The sequence below is a fragment of the Borostomias antarcticus genome (assembly GCF_949987555.1).
Source record: "Borostomias antarcticus genome assembly, chromosome: 14".
Taxonomy (NCBI): Eukaryota; Metazoa; Chordata; class Actinopteri; order Stomiiformes; family Stomiidae; genus Borostomias; species Borostomias antarcticus.
This window is the reverse complement of record NC_140247.1, coordinates 10607952-10624844: the sequence shown is the minus strand read 5'-3', so window position 1 is coordinate 10624844 and position 16893 is coordinate 10607952. Positions and strand designations below refer to the sequence as shown.

The 16893-nt window shown below is 45.9% G+C and overlaps 1 protein-coding gene across 1 annotated transcript in view; it reads left to right on the top strand.

The window, feature by feature from the left end:
• Positions 1 to 16893, top strand: part of asic2 (acid-sensing (proton-gated) ion channel 2) — a 99056-nt gene that overhangs the window by 60160 nt on the left and 22003 nt on the right. Inside the window, exon 2 of the mRNA XM_084448321.1 lies at positions 3807 to 3957. Coding sequence (XP_084304447.1) covers positions 3807 to 3957 — 151 coding nt within the window. The remainder of the gene's footprint in view (positions 1 to 3806; positions 3958 to 16893) is intronic.

Genomic DNA, 16893 nt, shown 5'->3' with positions numbered 1-16893 from the left:
AACGTTTGCTACATGTTGTCGGGTCTGCAGTTCAACTCGCCCCAGCTGTAAGCTTCAACAACAACAAACAAACCTCAACTTGCATGTGAAGATAAGCCAGCTGAATGCCTTGTACCTGTAGCTGCTATTCAAAATAAAAATGTTTCTGAAGGCCCCTGCTGCCGGCCAAATACCTGGCAAAAAAAAACAACTGAAAAAAGAAACCACGTTTCACCAGAAGCACTGCGCGATAATGACGGGGAGTATGAAAACAAACTAAAGAGAGTTTTCCAGCCTCACTGGCCAGATCGCTGGCCTTGGCAAGGGTATGATGAGGAGAAGGGAGAAGTATTTTGCAAGCTTTGCCAATCTATGCAACGTATGCAGACAAGTGAGTGAAAACATTAGACAGCTCTTAAGTGGATAGGACACACACTCTGAAAAGCGGAGTGGGCATCAGAAGAGCTCAACCCCCCCCCCCCCGTGCTTGCTGGTTCTGGCACAGATATGGTGTCATTGATGAAGGCTTCAGGCTCCAATGACCAACCTGTTTCACATGGCATTTATCTACAACCACTTGTAGCAAAACTCTTCACTCAGTGACAAACCGCTAATATCTGATTCTATTAAATGCTTGCCTTGTATGTCCTGTTTAAGCGCTGGCAAAATTTGGCTATATCTTCCAGGCTAGTGATACAACATTGGGGCCAGTGATACAACATTGGGGCCAGTAACTTTGAAAATGCACTGGCCTGGAGGGTCAGTGGCGAATTCAACTCTATGTCAAGCCCTGCATACATACATCCCAGATAGCAAGCGGATCTGGGCCATATACAGGCCAGATCTGGCCCTTGTGGCTTAGTTCCGGCCCATATATGGCCCAGAATTATTACACATCCGCTTGCTATCTGGGATACATACATACATACATACATATATACTGTACATACACAACACTGTGGTGTGTGTGTGTGTGTGTGTGTGCATGTGTGTGTGTGTGTGTGTGTGTGTGTGTGTGTGCGCTTGTGTGTGTGTGTGTGTGCGTGTGCGTGTGTGTGTGTGTGTGTGTGCGCTTGTGTGTGTGTGTGTGGAAAACAGAAGCATCTCCCATGCGGTCTCTTACAGTACAGTACAGTATATCTCACTCTCCCCTGCCTGCTTGCCTTCCCACATCCATCTCCTCCCCCCCTAACTGCTCTGGCTGGGCGCTCCATCATCTCTACTGTATATACGGTGGTAAGAACACACCGGCCGGGGTAACAATTCACCACCGCACCCGTTCAACATTACACGCGCGGTGCGGGGGCAGCGTTTTCATCTTCACGAGAAAACATCAGCATTTTAAAGCAGGTTCCACTGCAGTTGTACTGTACGTAGTCTTGATTGTGCCTATTGTACACTGCTGCTCTACTGCCACCCCCTCCCAGCCCCCACCCCGCCCGGGATCAGTAAAGTACCACCTACTGTACATAGAGGGCTTGGACTGTGTAACCTCGTCAATTATTGTGTGACAGAAATACACTCTTCCACACCTAAAAAAAACATCGACTACACACAGGCGTTTGAATAGGCTGAGTTCTAGAGCCCTACAGTGCAACACATGATGGAAAATACACACTATTGTAATTAAGCTCAGTTTATTAATAGCAAGCTTATATTAAGTTACAAAATTAACTGCTGCAAGCAACTTGAAATGTGAAGTTTCAGCAGCGCATTATTGTGTAATACCGTAAACGTAATACCGTAAACACAGGGAATGTCACGGTTCTAAGACTGTGGACATTTTATACCGCGGTTCACGGTTTTACGGTATACCGTCTCATCCCTAGTTCCACTATGATTTGTGGAAGGGAACGTTTGCTATGGTGATTTTTATTCACTGGGAGAGACTTTGCAGCTGCGGTCTCATTTAGTACATGTTTGCAAATGTATCCCACACCTGTGCTCAGCAATTGTAACTCTATTATTCAAAGCTACCTCAAAGTAATTGGCTAGCTGAGAGGGGAAAAAATCTATTTTTCTATGATATGGAGAGGGGTGCTGAAAGTCATTGCCTGGAGTAGGAAATATTTATTTAAGTGTTCGTTCTTCTTCAGGGAACTTGAACAGTTTCCACTCAAATGGAAACTCAAGATGGAGTGAATGCCGGCTCTCTTTCCCATTGTCTGAGATTGTTTTTAGCTTTTAAATTATTGCAGAACGCCCTGTTTTTCCCACCATCTTGCATTTCTTTGGGGTCTAATCTGGGTCCACTTCACCCAATATAAGAGCAATGAAGGCTGAGAGCATATATATATTATGTGTATATATATATATATATATATATATATATATATATATATATATATCTCCTTCTCTGCCTCTCTCCCTCGCTCTTTCGACTTATCATTACCTCCCTCTCTCTCTCTCTCCCTCTCCCCCCTCTCTCTCTCTCCCTCTCTCTCTCTCTCTCTCTCTTTCTCTCTCTCTCCCTCTCCCCCCTCTCTCTCTATCTCTCCTGTGCCCCTCTCAGCCTGTGTGTTTATTAGCTGTCCTTCACAGAGCCCGACTGAAAAGCCTGCTGGGCTCATCCGGACACTGTGTCACTTCCTGTAGAGGAAGACTGCGATTGGAGGGTAGAACAGCAACCTGGTCCATTACTCTGAAATGATAGAATTGGTCTCCATCGATGCCCACCATTCAACAATGTATGGCCCTAAATTATTTTTTGGGGGATTTTTTTTCAAGTGGTCTCTTCCAATCCTTTGGTAATGGTAGAGGTTGTGTGCCATTAGGATTGATGGGAAATTTCTATCAGGGGCAACCAAGGGACAAATAGTCAATTCACCTTATTCACTTCAGCTGCCATATTGGTCAGTCTGATGTAATTGGGGGTGCGGATGCGGAAGTGCCTGTTGACTTCAATGTTTAAAGTTCACTGTAAAAACCCCACTTCAAAAACCAAAATAGTCAAAATAACAGGCTGAATACACAATCGGGGTTACAAACTCATCATTACCAGACTCTGATTGTTTTTACTGCCGTTGTTTTCGTGTTTGGAAATACATGGGAGTGAATGCAGCTGACGGCTAACGATGGCTAATTCACCTCCATGTATTTCCAAACGCGAAAACAACGGCAGTGAAAAACAATCACAGTCTGGTAAGGTCAGTCTGGTAATGATGAGTTTGTAACCCCGATAGTGTATTCAGCCTGTTATTTTGACTATTTGGGTTCTTGAAGTGGTGTTTTCACAGTGAACTTTTAACATTGAAGTCAACGGGCACTTCTGCATCCGCACCCCCAATTACATCAGACTGACCTGAGGTGAATAAGGCGAATTCTTCTAGTCTGAACACGGATTTTGGGAAACTGAAATCTTCTTTTCAGTGTTTGGCTGCAGGTCCGCTCTTTAAAAAAAATCATATCATCATATTCAGTTTGCGATGTTCCTCATTAATGCAAGCAGCTAGAAGAGCAACACCTCTCCGGATGGAGTGTATAGCTGTGTTCAGAATCGCTCCCTATTCACTATATAGTGCACTATATAGGGCACCAGCCATTTTGTTTGTAGTGTCCGAATTCTCCACGGAATTTTCGTTCCCTATATAGTCCACTATTTATTACCCACAATTCACCTTGATTTGCAGGGAACAGTGCATGTACCCTACATTTTCTCTGTTCCCTAGGTAGTTCACTACATGGTGAACCCTATATAAGGAATAGGGAGTGAGGGAACGAGGGAGCGATTCCGAACACAGCTTATGAGCTTGTATCAGTGGTCCTCCCGCCTGTCTGTGGGATCTGGTCATTAGTGTGTCACTAACCCCTCCCCTCTGTCTCACCAGGTGTTCACCAGGTATGGAAAGTGCTACACGTTCAACGCGCTGGAAGAGGGCAAGACGCTTCGCACCACCATGAAGGGGGGGACGGGCAACGGCCTGGAGATCATGCTGGACATCCAGCAGGACGAGTACCTGCCCGTCTGGGGCGACACCGGTAGGTCATCCGGCTCCGGCAGCCATTTTGAATTCTCAAACGGGAGCGAATGGCGGGGCGAGCTCTACTCGCTTCCTCCGGCAATTGAATACCTCCACGTTTCAAACTGTGATCTTCTCTGATGTCTTCGGAGCCACGGCCCAATCCTTTACCGATGTATTTATTTCCCCTCACGTTTGCCGTGCGTATCGCGAATCCTGTCAGCAGTCCGGTGATGTAGTGTTTTTTAACGGTCTGGCTGTTGGAGAGAGGCTCATCGAGTGTTGTACTTTATCTAGCTCACGTCGGAGCTTGGAAGTGCAGACGCGGGAGTTCCCGAAGCAGATGGCCATGACGGGACAGCCCAGCAAATTGACTATTCACTTTGGGTGTCCTCTTCAGATCGTGTCTATCACAAAGAGAGCCTGGTTAGCGGTCATTATATCATCTCCATCGTTCAGCCTGGTGCGCTGTGCTTCAGCGGTAGCAGACGTGCTGTCGAATGGCCGTGTTGCCTTCTGATGAGGCAAGTATCTGACCAGGCAATATCAGAGCTGCCGTCTCCAGCAGGATGGAGGACCCCGGCTCTGTTGATAAGCAGCCTGGAGCTACGTCAGCCTAACAGCAGGGGGGGGTGGAGGAGGGGGGGGGGGGGGGGAGGGGGTGGAGCCTCAGAGCATCTTCACAGGGCTAGGCCATAAATCTAAACAGACACACCCGATACCGAGCGGGTCTCTACAACCCCCCCCACCCCCCCCCCGCGCGCCCCGCCCTTCACCACTCCTCCACTCCCCCTCTGCCCCGTCCTGCTCCTCTCTGTCCCCCCTGTAAAGGCCAGCAGTCAATCAAGGCTGTTTGTTTACCTGCAGTGGGCGCCCCCATCGGAGCAGGTCTGCGTCCCGGGAGCTCGTTCCGCTGCTCTTCTCCAGTGTCTGATGAAGCAGGCTGGGAGGAGACCACACCGCGCGGGGGGGGGGGGGTGGTCTCCCACTGGGGCGGGGGAGGGGGGGGGGGGTTTAGAGGGCCGGTCTTCATTCCGTTCAGGTTGCTTATTAAGCAGGGACAGGGGAGTTCGGAGGTGTGTGTGTGGAATAGCCTGAATGTCAGGTTCCTGGTTATACACTGTCAGTCCATCCCGACCTCTCATCAGGACGAGAGCGTTGACCCAACACAATGTAGCCAATTGACCGGAACACGTCGCCTGCCAGGTAACGGTCCATCGCTACAGTTGCCTAGTTACACAGCTTTTCCCTTGCCTTCCATTAGCCGACAGTTTCCAACGGCAACTTCCCAGATGGTTCTGGGTAATAAACCACCTACAGTAGCACGTCATGCTAGGTTATTATGCACCCCAGTCGTTGCATTTTGTCAACTGCTTATTGAGGTTGTTTGGAACTTTTCTTGTGTCTGAACGGCTTTGTTCTTTTCTGATCAGGCAGTATCAGAGCTGCCTTTACGTGCCCATCAGGACCAAGGACCCCAGAAACAGAGAGGTACTTAGAGATGGGGGACAGGTGGTTCAGGTCTCCAGCCGAGAACTGCGGTGTCTTGCATTGATAAGGACTTCAGGCATATCACTATGTGTGCATAGAAATACTGTACTATTGATTCAGCCCTAAAGATTTCACCTACTGTATAAATACATGCACATTATGAACACTTGAGAGCTACCACTTTCTTCTATAGCTATAGTTTCTTGGTATTGATCTGACTGAACAAAAACAGTGTGCTTGTATATGTGTGTGTGTGTGTGTGTGTGTGTGTGTGTGTGTGTGTGTGTGTGTGTGTGTGTGTGTGTGTGTGTGCGTGTGTGTGTTTTGAGGGGTGGGGATAGTTGTATGAATGCCTCCTGTCTGGAACGGAACACCTCTTGGATGGCTGTCTCAGCTCTTCGATAACACTATTAAGCAGGTTGTTTACATGTACTACCCTGCCTGTTGCTTTTCTTGCCTCAGGTCACTAGAGAATGTTTAACTCTTCACTACCCGGGAGGCTACTGAGCTCATGTCAAGTCATTTAGCGTAGTGCAAACGCACCTTTTCGGCTTCCCGACAGGGATGATTGCTTGGCTGCCAGTATTGCTACATGCTGCTTCCCAGAGAACCGCTCATCCAAACAACTTTACGCTCAACACCACACTGCCTTGGGCCCTTTGGCACCTGCCAAATTTGAACTTCACACAGTGCCCGTTTCTCTCAAAATACAGACATAATTCCACAGACAGCTTCCCATTATAGTATGCTGATTTCAAGCTTGTGCACTAGTTTATTTAAAATGAGAAAGAAGCTAATCTCCAGCTAAACAAGTCTTAGGTTGGCATGCAAACCCCAATCCAATCAGCAGAATTAGCTTTGTACCGTGCCTGTAGGCTACAGTATGTAAGGAAAAGGATATGCAAACCTGTGTACTAGACTTGTTATGAAGGCAGTGTGATTCATCAAAAGGAGTTAAAAGTCAACGCTCAAAAAGGGTGTTTTAGAAAATCCCAAACACAGCTAATTGTATCAAATATTATTAAACTGTTTGCCTACTCTCCCCCCTGCAAGTAAACACACACACACACACACACAATAATAGGGTTTGAAATGCGCTGTACAAATAAAGTTTGATTTGATTTAGGTTTAGTGCAGAGGATTTCAGAGTTGTCTATGTGAGTGTTTCTGTGTGTTCCTGAGTGTTGTGGATGTGTGCATGTATGTAGGTATATTTGAGTATTATTATACATAGTTACACAGACTGTATGTATGTATGTACGTACAGTATGTATGTTTATATTCTATATTTATGCATACTGTATGTATACATTTCTTGTAATTTAACTTTCTATGTATATTCTTTATCCTGCTGTACTTTTTTCCCCCACGGCTGCTGTACTTTTCCACTGCTGAAACACCCTATTTCCCCATGGGGATTATTAAAGTATCTATCTATCTTTATTATTAAAAAGGGGGTACCATATATACAATTTGTTGTAATTCCTATACGGGTCACCTGATTTGGATGTAAATACCCTCAAATTAAAGCTGAAAGTCTGCACTTAAAAGCACATATTAAATGATTAATTTCAAATCCATTGTGGTGGTATACAGAGCCAAAATGATGAAAATTGTTATTCTGTATCTACATTTCCAAACCTTTGCTGTAATTTTTGCAAATCCCCTCCCCAGGGGTATCATTAAAGTATCTATCTATCTATCTATCTATCTATCTATCTATCTATCTATCTATCTATCTATCTATCTATCTATCTATCTATCTATCTATCTATCTGTCTGTCTGTCTGTCTGTCTGTCTGTCTATCTATCTATCTATCTATCTATCTATCTATCTATCTATCTATCTATCTCCATCCATCCATCCATCCATCCATCCATCTGAGAGGAGAGGGCCAGTGATTGTTTCATTATTATCCATAAGAGAGAAAAGCGAGCAGATAACAGCATGCCCCCTGCTGAGTGTGTGCCATGTTCTCCCTGTCTCTCTCTTTCTCCTACTTACTGTATTATTTCGCTTATTTATCTTTGGTCTCAACCCTGTAGCGTTTATTTACTTTTTTCTGTGTGTATTCCCAGCTGCTTTCCTTTCATTTGAATTTGAACACTTAAATTGTTTATTTCTACTTCTGCTGCCATAGTTGAATTAACAGCTAAGGAGTGTTCTGCCACCCCAGTACCTGGATCACCTCTGATTTTCACTATCTCTCTGTCTCTCCCCCCCCCCCCCCCCACGCATCGCTGTCCCTCACTTTCTGTTCAATTTCTCTTACCCTCTAATACCTGCCATCATCTCAACTATCACCCATGTGAGCAAATAGAGGAGAATGTGACTTCAAACAGAACATTTTGGAGCCCATTTTGGAGCTTTTTCTCTGGTATTACCTCTCTGTGTCTCCCACGAGTTACGACTGCATTCTACAAGGTTCTCAAACCTTTCAACCCACGGACCCCGAAATAATGTTGGCAGAGACTTGCGATCCACACTCTCCCCCGAAGAGCTGCCGCTTAAACACATACTGTAATAATATACAGTAGGCCCTACAGTACACTTAATATACAGCCCCCAGACAATAACATAAACAAGCAAATATAATGCCAGTCAATATAATACAGTAAAATAGATCAAGATAAATATAATAGCTGTTCAATCACATGTTAAGTAGTCCAAGCATGAACTTTATGCATTTTGTTTCCGTTGTTGTTTTCAATTATATATATATACAGTATATATATATAGTATATATATATATATATATACAGTATATATATTCTGTGTAGTGAGTACGTGAGGGAGGATGACACAGCACACACAACACACACACACACACACACACACACATGTCTTCGGTGGTCGCCGGTGGGAATTGTTCACGGCGTTTCTCCCCTCCTAGGCGGAACCATGTCCACCCCTCAGGATGTTTTTGCTACCTCTTTTTCACTATTATTTCCCATAACTTGAACCATCACAAACGGATAACAAGCACTCCCAGCTCGGGGGCCAAAAAAACACCTTTCGGCGAAATTATGTAAATGCAAATATTAAGGTACTGCAACTGCATAAATAATCATACAATTATGACATTTTACATGGAGTATCCTGAAACATAGGGGAAACTAGCAAAATAAGGTTATGAGATGGTAGACTAGTCACTAGTACATAGAGGACTGATAGACTAGTCACTAGTACATAGAGGACTGGTAGAGTAATGTCTCCCTGTTTCTCCAAAGATTTAAGGGAACTTTGTTACTTTTTGATGTATATCCTTGAAATGTTTTCCAATACATTAAGGTTTTTGTAGTTCATGACTCAACAATGCCTTTGATCTACACAAACTAAATGAATTACATTTTATCTTTACTACACATGATATTTTATCTTTATATTAAAATGAAAAATGGAAGAAGGCTTGTCATCTTTATATTAAATCAACAAATAAGAATCATTTGGAAATTCTCCCACAACCATATTTTCATGCCAGATGATGCCACTTTGGCTCCCAATCCCTTGTTTGAGAACCACTGGTCTACAGTAAGTGAATCAACTCTACTGTACATGCATGTGTTGACATTCAATTACTGTATACTGTGGTAAGAGATATCCCTGTACATGTCCATATGATAAATGAGGGAGGGAGAGAGGGAGGGAGAGAGAGAGAGCCATGGGATTGGTTGTTGTTGCTGTTGTTGAGGGAGTGTGAGTGCTTCAGAGAGAAGACTGCAGAAACACCACCTGACCTCGGGCACACATCTCCGTTAGCAGGAGACAGCGCAAGATTAGATGTGACTCAGATGTGCTGATTTGATTTGCGCGCACACACACACACACAAACACACCCACACACCTACAGTACACACACACGCACCTATTACACACACACACAAACACACGCAATGACCAATCTCCTCATCTGCTGCATCCACTGATTCCCCTCTGCTCCCTGCTGGAGATGCTGCCCTATTTCAGTATGAGACGTAATCAGACACCCTGACAGGAAAAGGAAATGGAATAAGACAAAATTTCACCTTGAACTGTCCAATCAAAACACCTCGCTGACAGGACTTGAAAGTGATGTAAATAATGAGAGGGACGACATAACGGTTCATTCCACCTGAACCGCATTTCTCCAGGTCAACCGTAGGCAGATTTGTTTAAAAAAAATCTCTATTCTGAGTGGATGGTGGCGGTGGCGGTTTTTGCCGGAACCGTAGCGTCCACGTTGCGATAGATGAGGTAATAAATCAGCTACATGCCTCTCTATTAGCACCCCGGGCCGTGGCGTGCATGTGCTGGCGTGTGCTTCCACGCCGAGCGCAGGCGTTTGATGGAGGAGCAGCCGGGGCAAGATGTGTACTGCATCTCTGCGCCTTCGGTCACGGCTGACCAGTTAGAGAGAGTGGCCAGTCCCCAGGAGCTGCCGCCGCCTCGGCCGGCTGATTGAAGCGGCAAGCTGCCAGGCTCCGAGCGCGCCGGGCTTGATTGAGCGGCCAGGAACACCGCTGCTGGTCATGGAGGCTGGGAGGAGAAAGTTTATTGATTTTGGCAAAGCCTCTACTTCCTGTAAAGGGGTTTGTGCGCGCGCGCGCGCGTGCGTGCGTGCGTGTTTGTCTCCACACTATTCTGTGTGGGGAAGGGGAAGTGTAGCTCCTGCCCTTAAATCCAGGCAAGTGCACTCATCGACACATCAAGCGGGACGAGGGATCCTGCCCTTTTCGCCTCTCTTAGAGAAATACCTTTTTTCTGCAGGCTAAATCTTTTTATATACAGTATGTAAATAAATTCCTCTTGCGCAGAGCCTGCCCTGCTTAATATCAGGTTGGAAAATAATTTGTTACTCCCGGGTGTTGACTTTCGCTCTGCGTTGTGTTTTGATTTCAATAAAAGACGGCCCCCAATCTCACACAATACCACACAGTCCAGTGTTAGTTTATCTTAATGATCAAGAGAAATGTTGACTTCCACAACCTAAACCTGAACAGCCATTATGCAGAAAGAAAAAGAAGCAAACATGGAAACATGCCTAAGATAAAACAGGTTACTGTCTAAACCATAACATAATCATACCTTCCTCTAGCATGATTACAATTCTAAAGCAAAGCAAAAAAATGTATCTTATCAGATCACTTCATGTATTGCAGTGTGAATTTCTGCTGTGAAAGGAAAATTACTCCAAATTCGAGCGTTCCCGACCCAAACTACACTTCACAATACCCCTGTCTCCATTTTAATGAGTATATCTCAAGTGCAACCTGGAGTTTTATTCACAGTATGACAATGACCCACACCCTCCACAATCACTGGCATCGACTTCCTGTCCCTGACCAGCAAGCTGTGAATGGAGGACGAAAATGTTATTGTGTGGTGTGAAAGTTCAAATGTCCCGTCTTGGTCGTCAACCTCTCCACCCGGAGTAATGTCTTCCCTGTTGAACTCCGGCACACGTGGCCGCCGTGTCCCAAGTCAACCCGGAAGTCCTTCTCTCCAACTCCACCTGTTAGCACAGAAAAACACAAGAAAACTGCGACAGCATTATGCATTCCACTCTCTGATTGTGAGAGCATGTCTCCTCTCTCTCTCTCTCTCTCTCTCAGATCATGTATAGAGGTTATTATTATCACCACTGTTGCCACTGTTGACTCCAGACTTGATCTTTTGGAAGGTTCGTTCTAACCTGCCTACGGTTCTAGCACCCATTCTCTCTCTCCCTGTAGCAGCACTACAGTCATCCAAGCAGTGGGAGCAAATTGGAACTGAATTACTGTGTAATTCTCCATATTTGCTTTCTTCACCCCCGAGTAGGCCCCACAGCTAAGCCGTGTGGATCTTTAGCTCAGGGGCTCTGCTCGAACAACAACTGCCACGGCTGTCCCTGATTTTGGGGTGCCAAGACTGACGCTATCCTACCACGATGTTGTTAGTCTAGAGTGTTTGGCTCTACATGTTATCCAATCTATTGGTGCGTTTATTTTGAGGCTTAATCTGTGTCAGGTGTCGCGACCACCTTACATTGACTAGCTTGGCTCCAGTTGGGTTTCCCTGCTACCTTAACTGCTCTGTGGGTGGAGCCACATCTGATAAGGCCCCTCCCACTTCGCATCTAATGTCTCTTCTTTGAAACTTCTTTATCATCACGTACTGGCCTGGGATTAGAGCATGTCCCCCCTCGGGGATCTCGATTCATGCTGCCAGCATTGGAAGTTGTGTAAACCCATTGGCGTTCGAGTGAACTGATATTGATCTCCGTCAATAGTGAAAGCTGTTCACGGTTGCACCTCTTCTGCAAGAGGGACATTGTAAAAGCCTTATGTCATATCTATGACTGTAACCCATTGGTGTTCAGGTTTCAGGGCACTGAAAATGGTGGACGGGTCTGCCACTAGGGGCGCTATCTTATCCACATACTCATTGGCCACTCTGTGGTTCACACAGAGGCGCCATTCACCTGAAGGTTTCAACACAGGCCACGCTGGGCTGTTGGAGGCCCTGTGAGTTTTCTTCAGCACTCCCTCTCTCCTCAAAGATTTTAAGGAGGGGCTTGATCCCCTCAACCGCGCGTGAGGAGAGTGGATACTGACGAGTACATGGAGGAGGCCTGCCTGTGAAGGCGACCGGTTCCATTTTCAGAAGCCCACAATCATTTTGTCTTTTGCCCAGATTGGCAGCTCTGCTAGGTCAGGTTTGTTTACCCAACTCAGACTCCATATGACTTTCCCTTGTTGGAAATGAAGGGATGAATTGATTTGTTGACAGGTCCAGACCCAGTAGAGCTACCGGTCCCACCCACACAGAGGTCCTGAGAGACACAGGTCCCAATTCCAGCAGGAATGGCCTGGTTTTTCTCACCCAAATAGGCTCACCCCCTGCACCAATGCACTATGCATGCCTTGCTTTCGCTCTCTCATTTTGATGTCTGTTCCCTCTAGACAGCGATGAGGAGTGACTGTAGCCACCCCTCCGCCACCCCCCTTGCATCAAGGAGGAACTATGTTTTGGCGTCCGTTCAAGGTGGTTGCTACTTACAGTCCTTGTGGCTTTTGTAACAGGGCAGCCTAGGACGCGGAGCGGTGGCAGCTACTGATAATGGGGAGCCGTGTATGAAGTTGGAACAGCTGTTCTCCAATGGCCTCTGCTTACAGTTCTTTCTCCAATGGCCTCTGCTCCCACAAAAATGACAGCGCTCTCATTTGTCATTCCTAGCTCTGAATGGGATCTGTGGAGCTCTGGCTTTCTCCTCTACTCTCCTTACCTTGGTGGTGATTGCTTTGGTTAGAGTGTCACCGATCAACGGGTGTCTGGCCTGAGCCATGTTCACATCACCTACATCGCGTGGATGTTTTACACTAGCCGACCAGCATTCAAGATTACCCTCTGCACCGACAGTACCACCCCCCGATCGTAGGGGGCGTAAGTTCGAAGCAGCTGGTGGCAGTGCTCTACATTTACGATCCCTCCTCTCCCTCCTGAGCTTGTCAGGGGGCGGAGGGGGCGGAAACTCAGGCTCCTCCTCCAACCTTTCGTCATCTCTGTCCTCATCTGACAGTATTGTCAGCCGCGCCCCCTGCAGTGGGACGGGCTCACTTTGAGACAGACCTCGGCCCGTCATTGACGGGTGTTCTATCTCTAGCTCTCCCTCTCTCGCTGGTAGTCAAGTGTTAATGAAATTCAAGTATCACCAATGTGTTACCCCCCAATTTGTTTCTTTCTGTTTTCCTACTTGATTGAAGTTGAGTTTCTCTCAGTTTATTGTTTTAAAACCTTTGTGAAACCGCAGTTTCCTCCGTTCCCAGAGAATCTCTGTTTACCAAGACCATTTGGTCTGTGACGTCACTCACATCCTCTGTACCATCCTATAAATGTTTCTCCCTGACTGAGTGTCAGTGCTCTGACTGACTGGAAACACTTCCTGTTCTCAGTCCGCTTTGCAAAACGTATTTCAGAATAAATCTATCGTCTCTGTTTGAAAACAGCTTGAATCGACCACTCACGTGCTCTTTTGAATATCGAACTAAACCCAGTTAGATTTTTCAATCATCCAAGCGACAGGCTTACTGTTGTTTGTCTCTGGTGTGGATGTATGGGAGGGGCTGAGTCGGGAGTGAGACAGAACGGGTCCAGCACTCCGCTAGAGCAGATAAGGTTTGGGTCACACACAGTATGGTTTTATCACAGTGACCTCACCAACAACGCTTCCCTAGAATGTATATATCTCTAGGCCCAAGCATCCCTACTAACACACGCAGGTTGCGCAAACGTTCGACATACGGCCGCTATAGGTGACGATTCGTGTGCGCCGCGTGCGGAAATTACGCGGCCATTTACGGAAACGCGAGATCTGCCGTTTAGTAGACGCTACGTAAGAACGACACGTCATTCCGAAGTTGCGGCCGCGTGCAAAGAACGCACGTGATCACGTGGGCAGGAACCTCCGTCATAAACTCACCTGGCTGACACTAGATTAACAGGTATTTATATGACTTGGTCTGCACGTCTTTTTCGCACGGTGCAAATACGGTGCGGCCGCGTGCAAAAAACGTGGGCAGGAACCTCCGTCATAAACTCACCTGGCTGACACTAGATTTACAGGTATTTATATGACTTGGTCTGCACGTCTTTTTCGCACGGTGCAAATATGGTCACTTACTTACTAAACCCTGACCACTGGCTATATTTGCATTTGCCGTACCACTGGCTATATTTAGCATTTACCAGTACACAAACTATGGTCACTTACTTACTAAACCCTGACCACTGGCTATATTTAGCATTTGCAGAACCACTGGCTATATTTAGCATTTACCAGTACAAAAACGAATTAATGCTATATGGGGATATAGCAGCAAGCATTATGCTACAAACCAATATAAGACTGAACACCATTAACAGTTTAGAACATTTTATTTCACAAAGTACATTACAAATTAAAAGTATACATATTTACAAGGATAAGGTTTACGGTCTGTCACATTACGCATAGCCAGAAAAGCAAAAAAAAGTATGTACAAGCTCTGGCTAGCAACCCATTATCTGCAAAAGTTCTAAAAACAAAAATTAAACAAAGTGCGCATTCTGTGGCAGGCAGACCGGGAACAGACCGTTGTATCCCTCAAAAAAAAAGAGTTAAAATTTACAAAAACTTTTTACAAAAAAGGCATCCATCCTGGCAGGCTGGAAAGGCAGGTTTAGGGAGACGGGCTGGGGGTCACCCTCATCTGAATCGGTCTGGGCTGAAGAGGTCATCCTCATCTGAATACTCCACTGTGGTCAGGGCTGGAGCTGCAGTCAGGGGCTGGGCTGGGGAGGTCAGCTGGGCTGGAGCAGATGCCTAAGGACATAATTAAATGGCTGTAAAAGCAAGTCGCATACGTTCATTGGAAGCGTGCCATGTCACTGGATACGAGAAAATTAACTGCCTGACATCACATACCTTTTTGCATCGAGCAGGGGCATGTTTCAGCGTCTCCTGCAGCTGGGCAGACACCTCTGTCACAGTGGTACTTGGCTTACAGGCCATAACTGCACCTTTTAACCAAAAATGGAATGGTGTCAATGCACATGGCATGAAGCAAAGACAATGTATTATTTTGCGAAAATATGAACAATCCCTTACGTAATATGACATTGTAGAGGGTCATCTCTTTCAGAGGCTTCTTCCCCCTCTTCCCATGGACGCTGTACACACACCACACTCTGTGTATCGCTACGGCTGACAGCACCCGCCGGACCACATCTGGCAGATCTTTGCCGCCAATTGAACTCAGATATCGTGTCTGCAAAACATAAAGACAATCATTTACTTAAACATTTCCTTACGTCTGAAGGGCTGAAGGGCTTGGGCTCACAGGACCCGGGCGATGAACATCTACTGCCAAGTAGTGAGATGAGCGAATTAGTGAACTGAGTACATGAGTCTTCAGAAAACCCTGAGTTAACTGTCAGTGTGCAAATATGCATAGCCATTTCACCAACATAAACATGCATGCATGTATACCTGCATTGATAACTGGCAGGACAGGCCTTCCGGCTCTGGCACCTGGCATAGCTGGTCTGGCCTGAGTTCTGCCGACCGGCTGCCTGGGCACTGGAACATCTAGTGGAGTAAATAAAATCAGATTAGCTCAGATTAGTCAACTCAAGTAGTACTCTTTTGGGACCGTTGAATGAACTTCACTATATTACCTTCGCCACTGGAGTCAGACCCCCTGCAGACCCGCTTCCTGGTCACTGGAACATCTAGAGGAGTACATTAGCTCTGATTAGTCACTCTTTAGGTTGTAGTTCTCTTTAGGGACTGTTGAATTAACTTAACTATATTACCTTCGTCACTGGAGTCATAGCGTGTGTTGCGATGTCTCTTCCTTGTGTCTTGTTGGTCTTCCATTGACGACTGCCGCTCAAACACCTTCGTCATGGCCCTGGCTATTTCATAAAGCGCTGTGTAGAAAGTACCATAATCAATACATTTCAACCATCTTATTTCCTCTGAATAATTAATAATGATTAACAGTGTACATGAACACAGCTTACGAGTATTGGAGTCCTTAAACACGCGAACTTTGTGGAGTCTCCAGGCAGGATTTGGTTCCACGTTGTTCTTAATGCGTTGGCTGCTTTTGTGTTCCGTCCAGTAACACAAGTTGCCCTGTGAGTGATAACTGTTAGTACCTGCTCCCCTGTACAATCGGAAAACAGCACTCTTATCAGAAACCACATTGGTCGCTTACCTCTTCCCGGAGCCACGACACTGGGACAGCCGCCACAGAACCCTCCTCCAGAAACTCGACAACGCAGTACATTCTGCACAATAAACAAAAAAACGAACTTAGGTTAAACACATAAGCATAAGGACACTATTGGAAAGCAGAGGGGAAGACATGAATAGTTAAACTGGATTTAAAACAATGACCAATTCAGCTATGCAATTCAACAGTAACTTTACGCAAATGGCTACAAAATGGCGACCACTGGATTTAAAACAAGGACCAATTCAACTATACTATTCAACAGTAACTACAAAATGGCGACCACCGGTGCGGGCAACATGAAGCACAAGCCATCTTAGGCGGTACAGGACGCAAATACACTATTGGAAAGCAGAGAGGAAGACATGAATAGTTAAACTGGATTTAAAACAATGACCAATTCAGCTATGCAATTCAACAGTAACTTTACGCAGATGGCTACAAAATGGCCTTCCGGCTCTGGCACCTGGCATAGCTGGTCTGGTCTGAGTTCTGCCGACCGGCTGCCTGGGCACTGGAACATATAGTAGAGGTAAATTAGCTCAGATTAGTCAACTCAAGTAGTACTCTTTTGGGACTGTTGAATGCACTTTATTATATTACCTTCGTCACTGGAGTCATAGCGTGTGTTGCGCTGTCTCTTCCTTGTGTCTTGGGAGTTAATCCATTGATGACTGCTGCTCAAACACCTTCCCCAAGGCACTGGCTACTTCATAATGCTCTG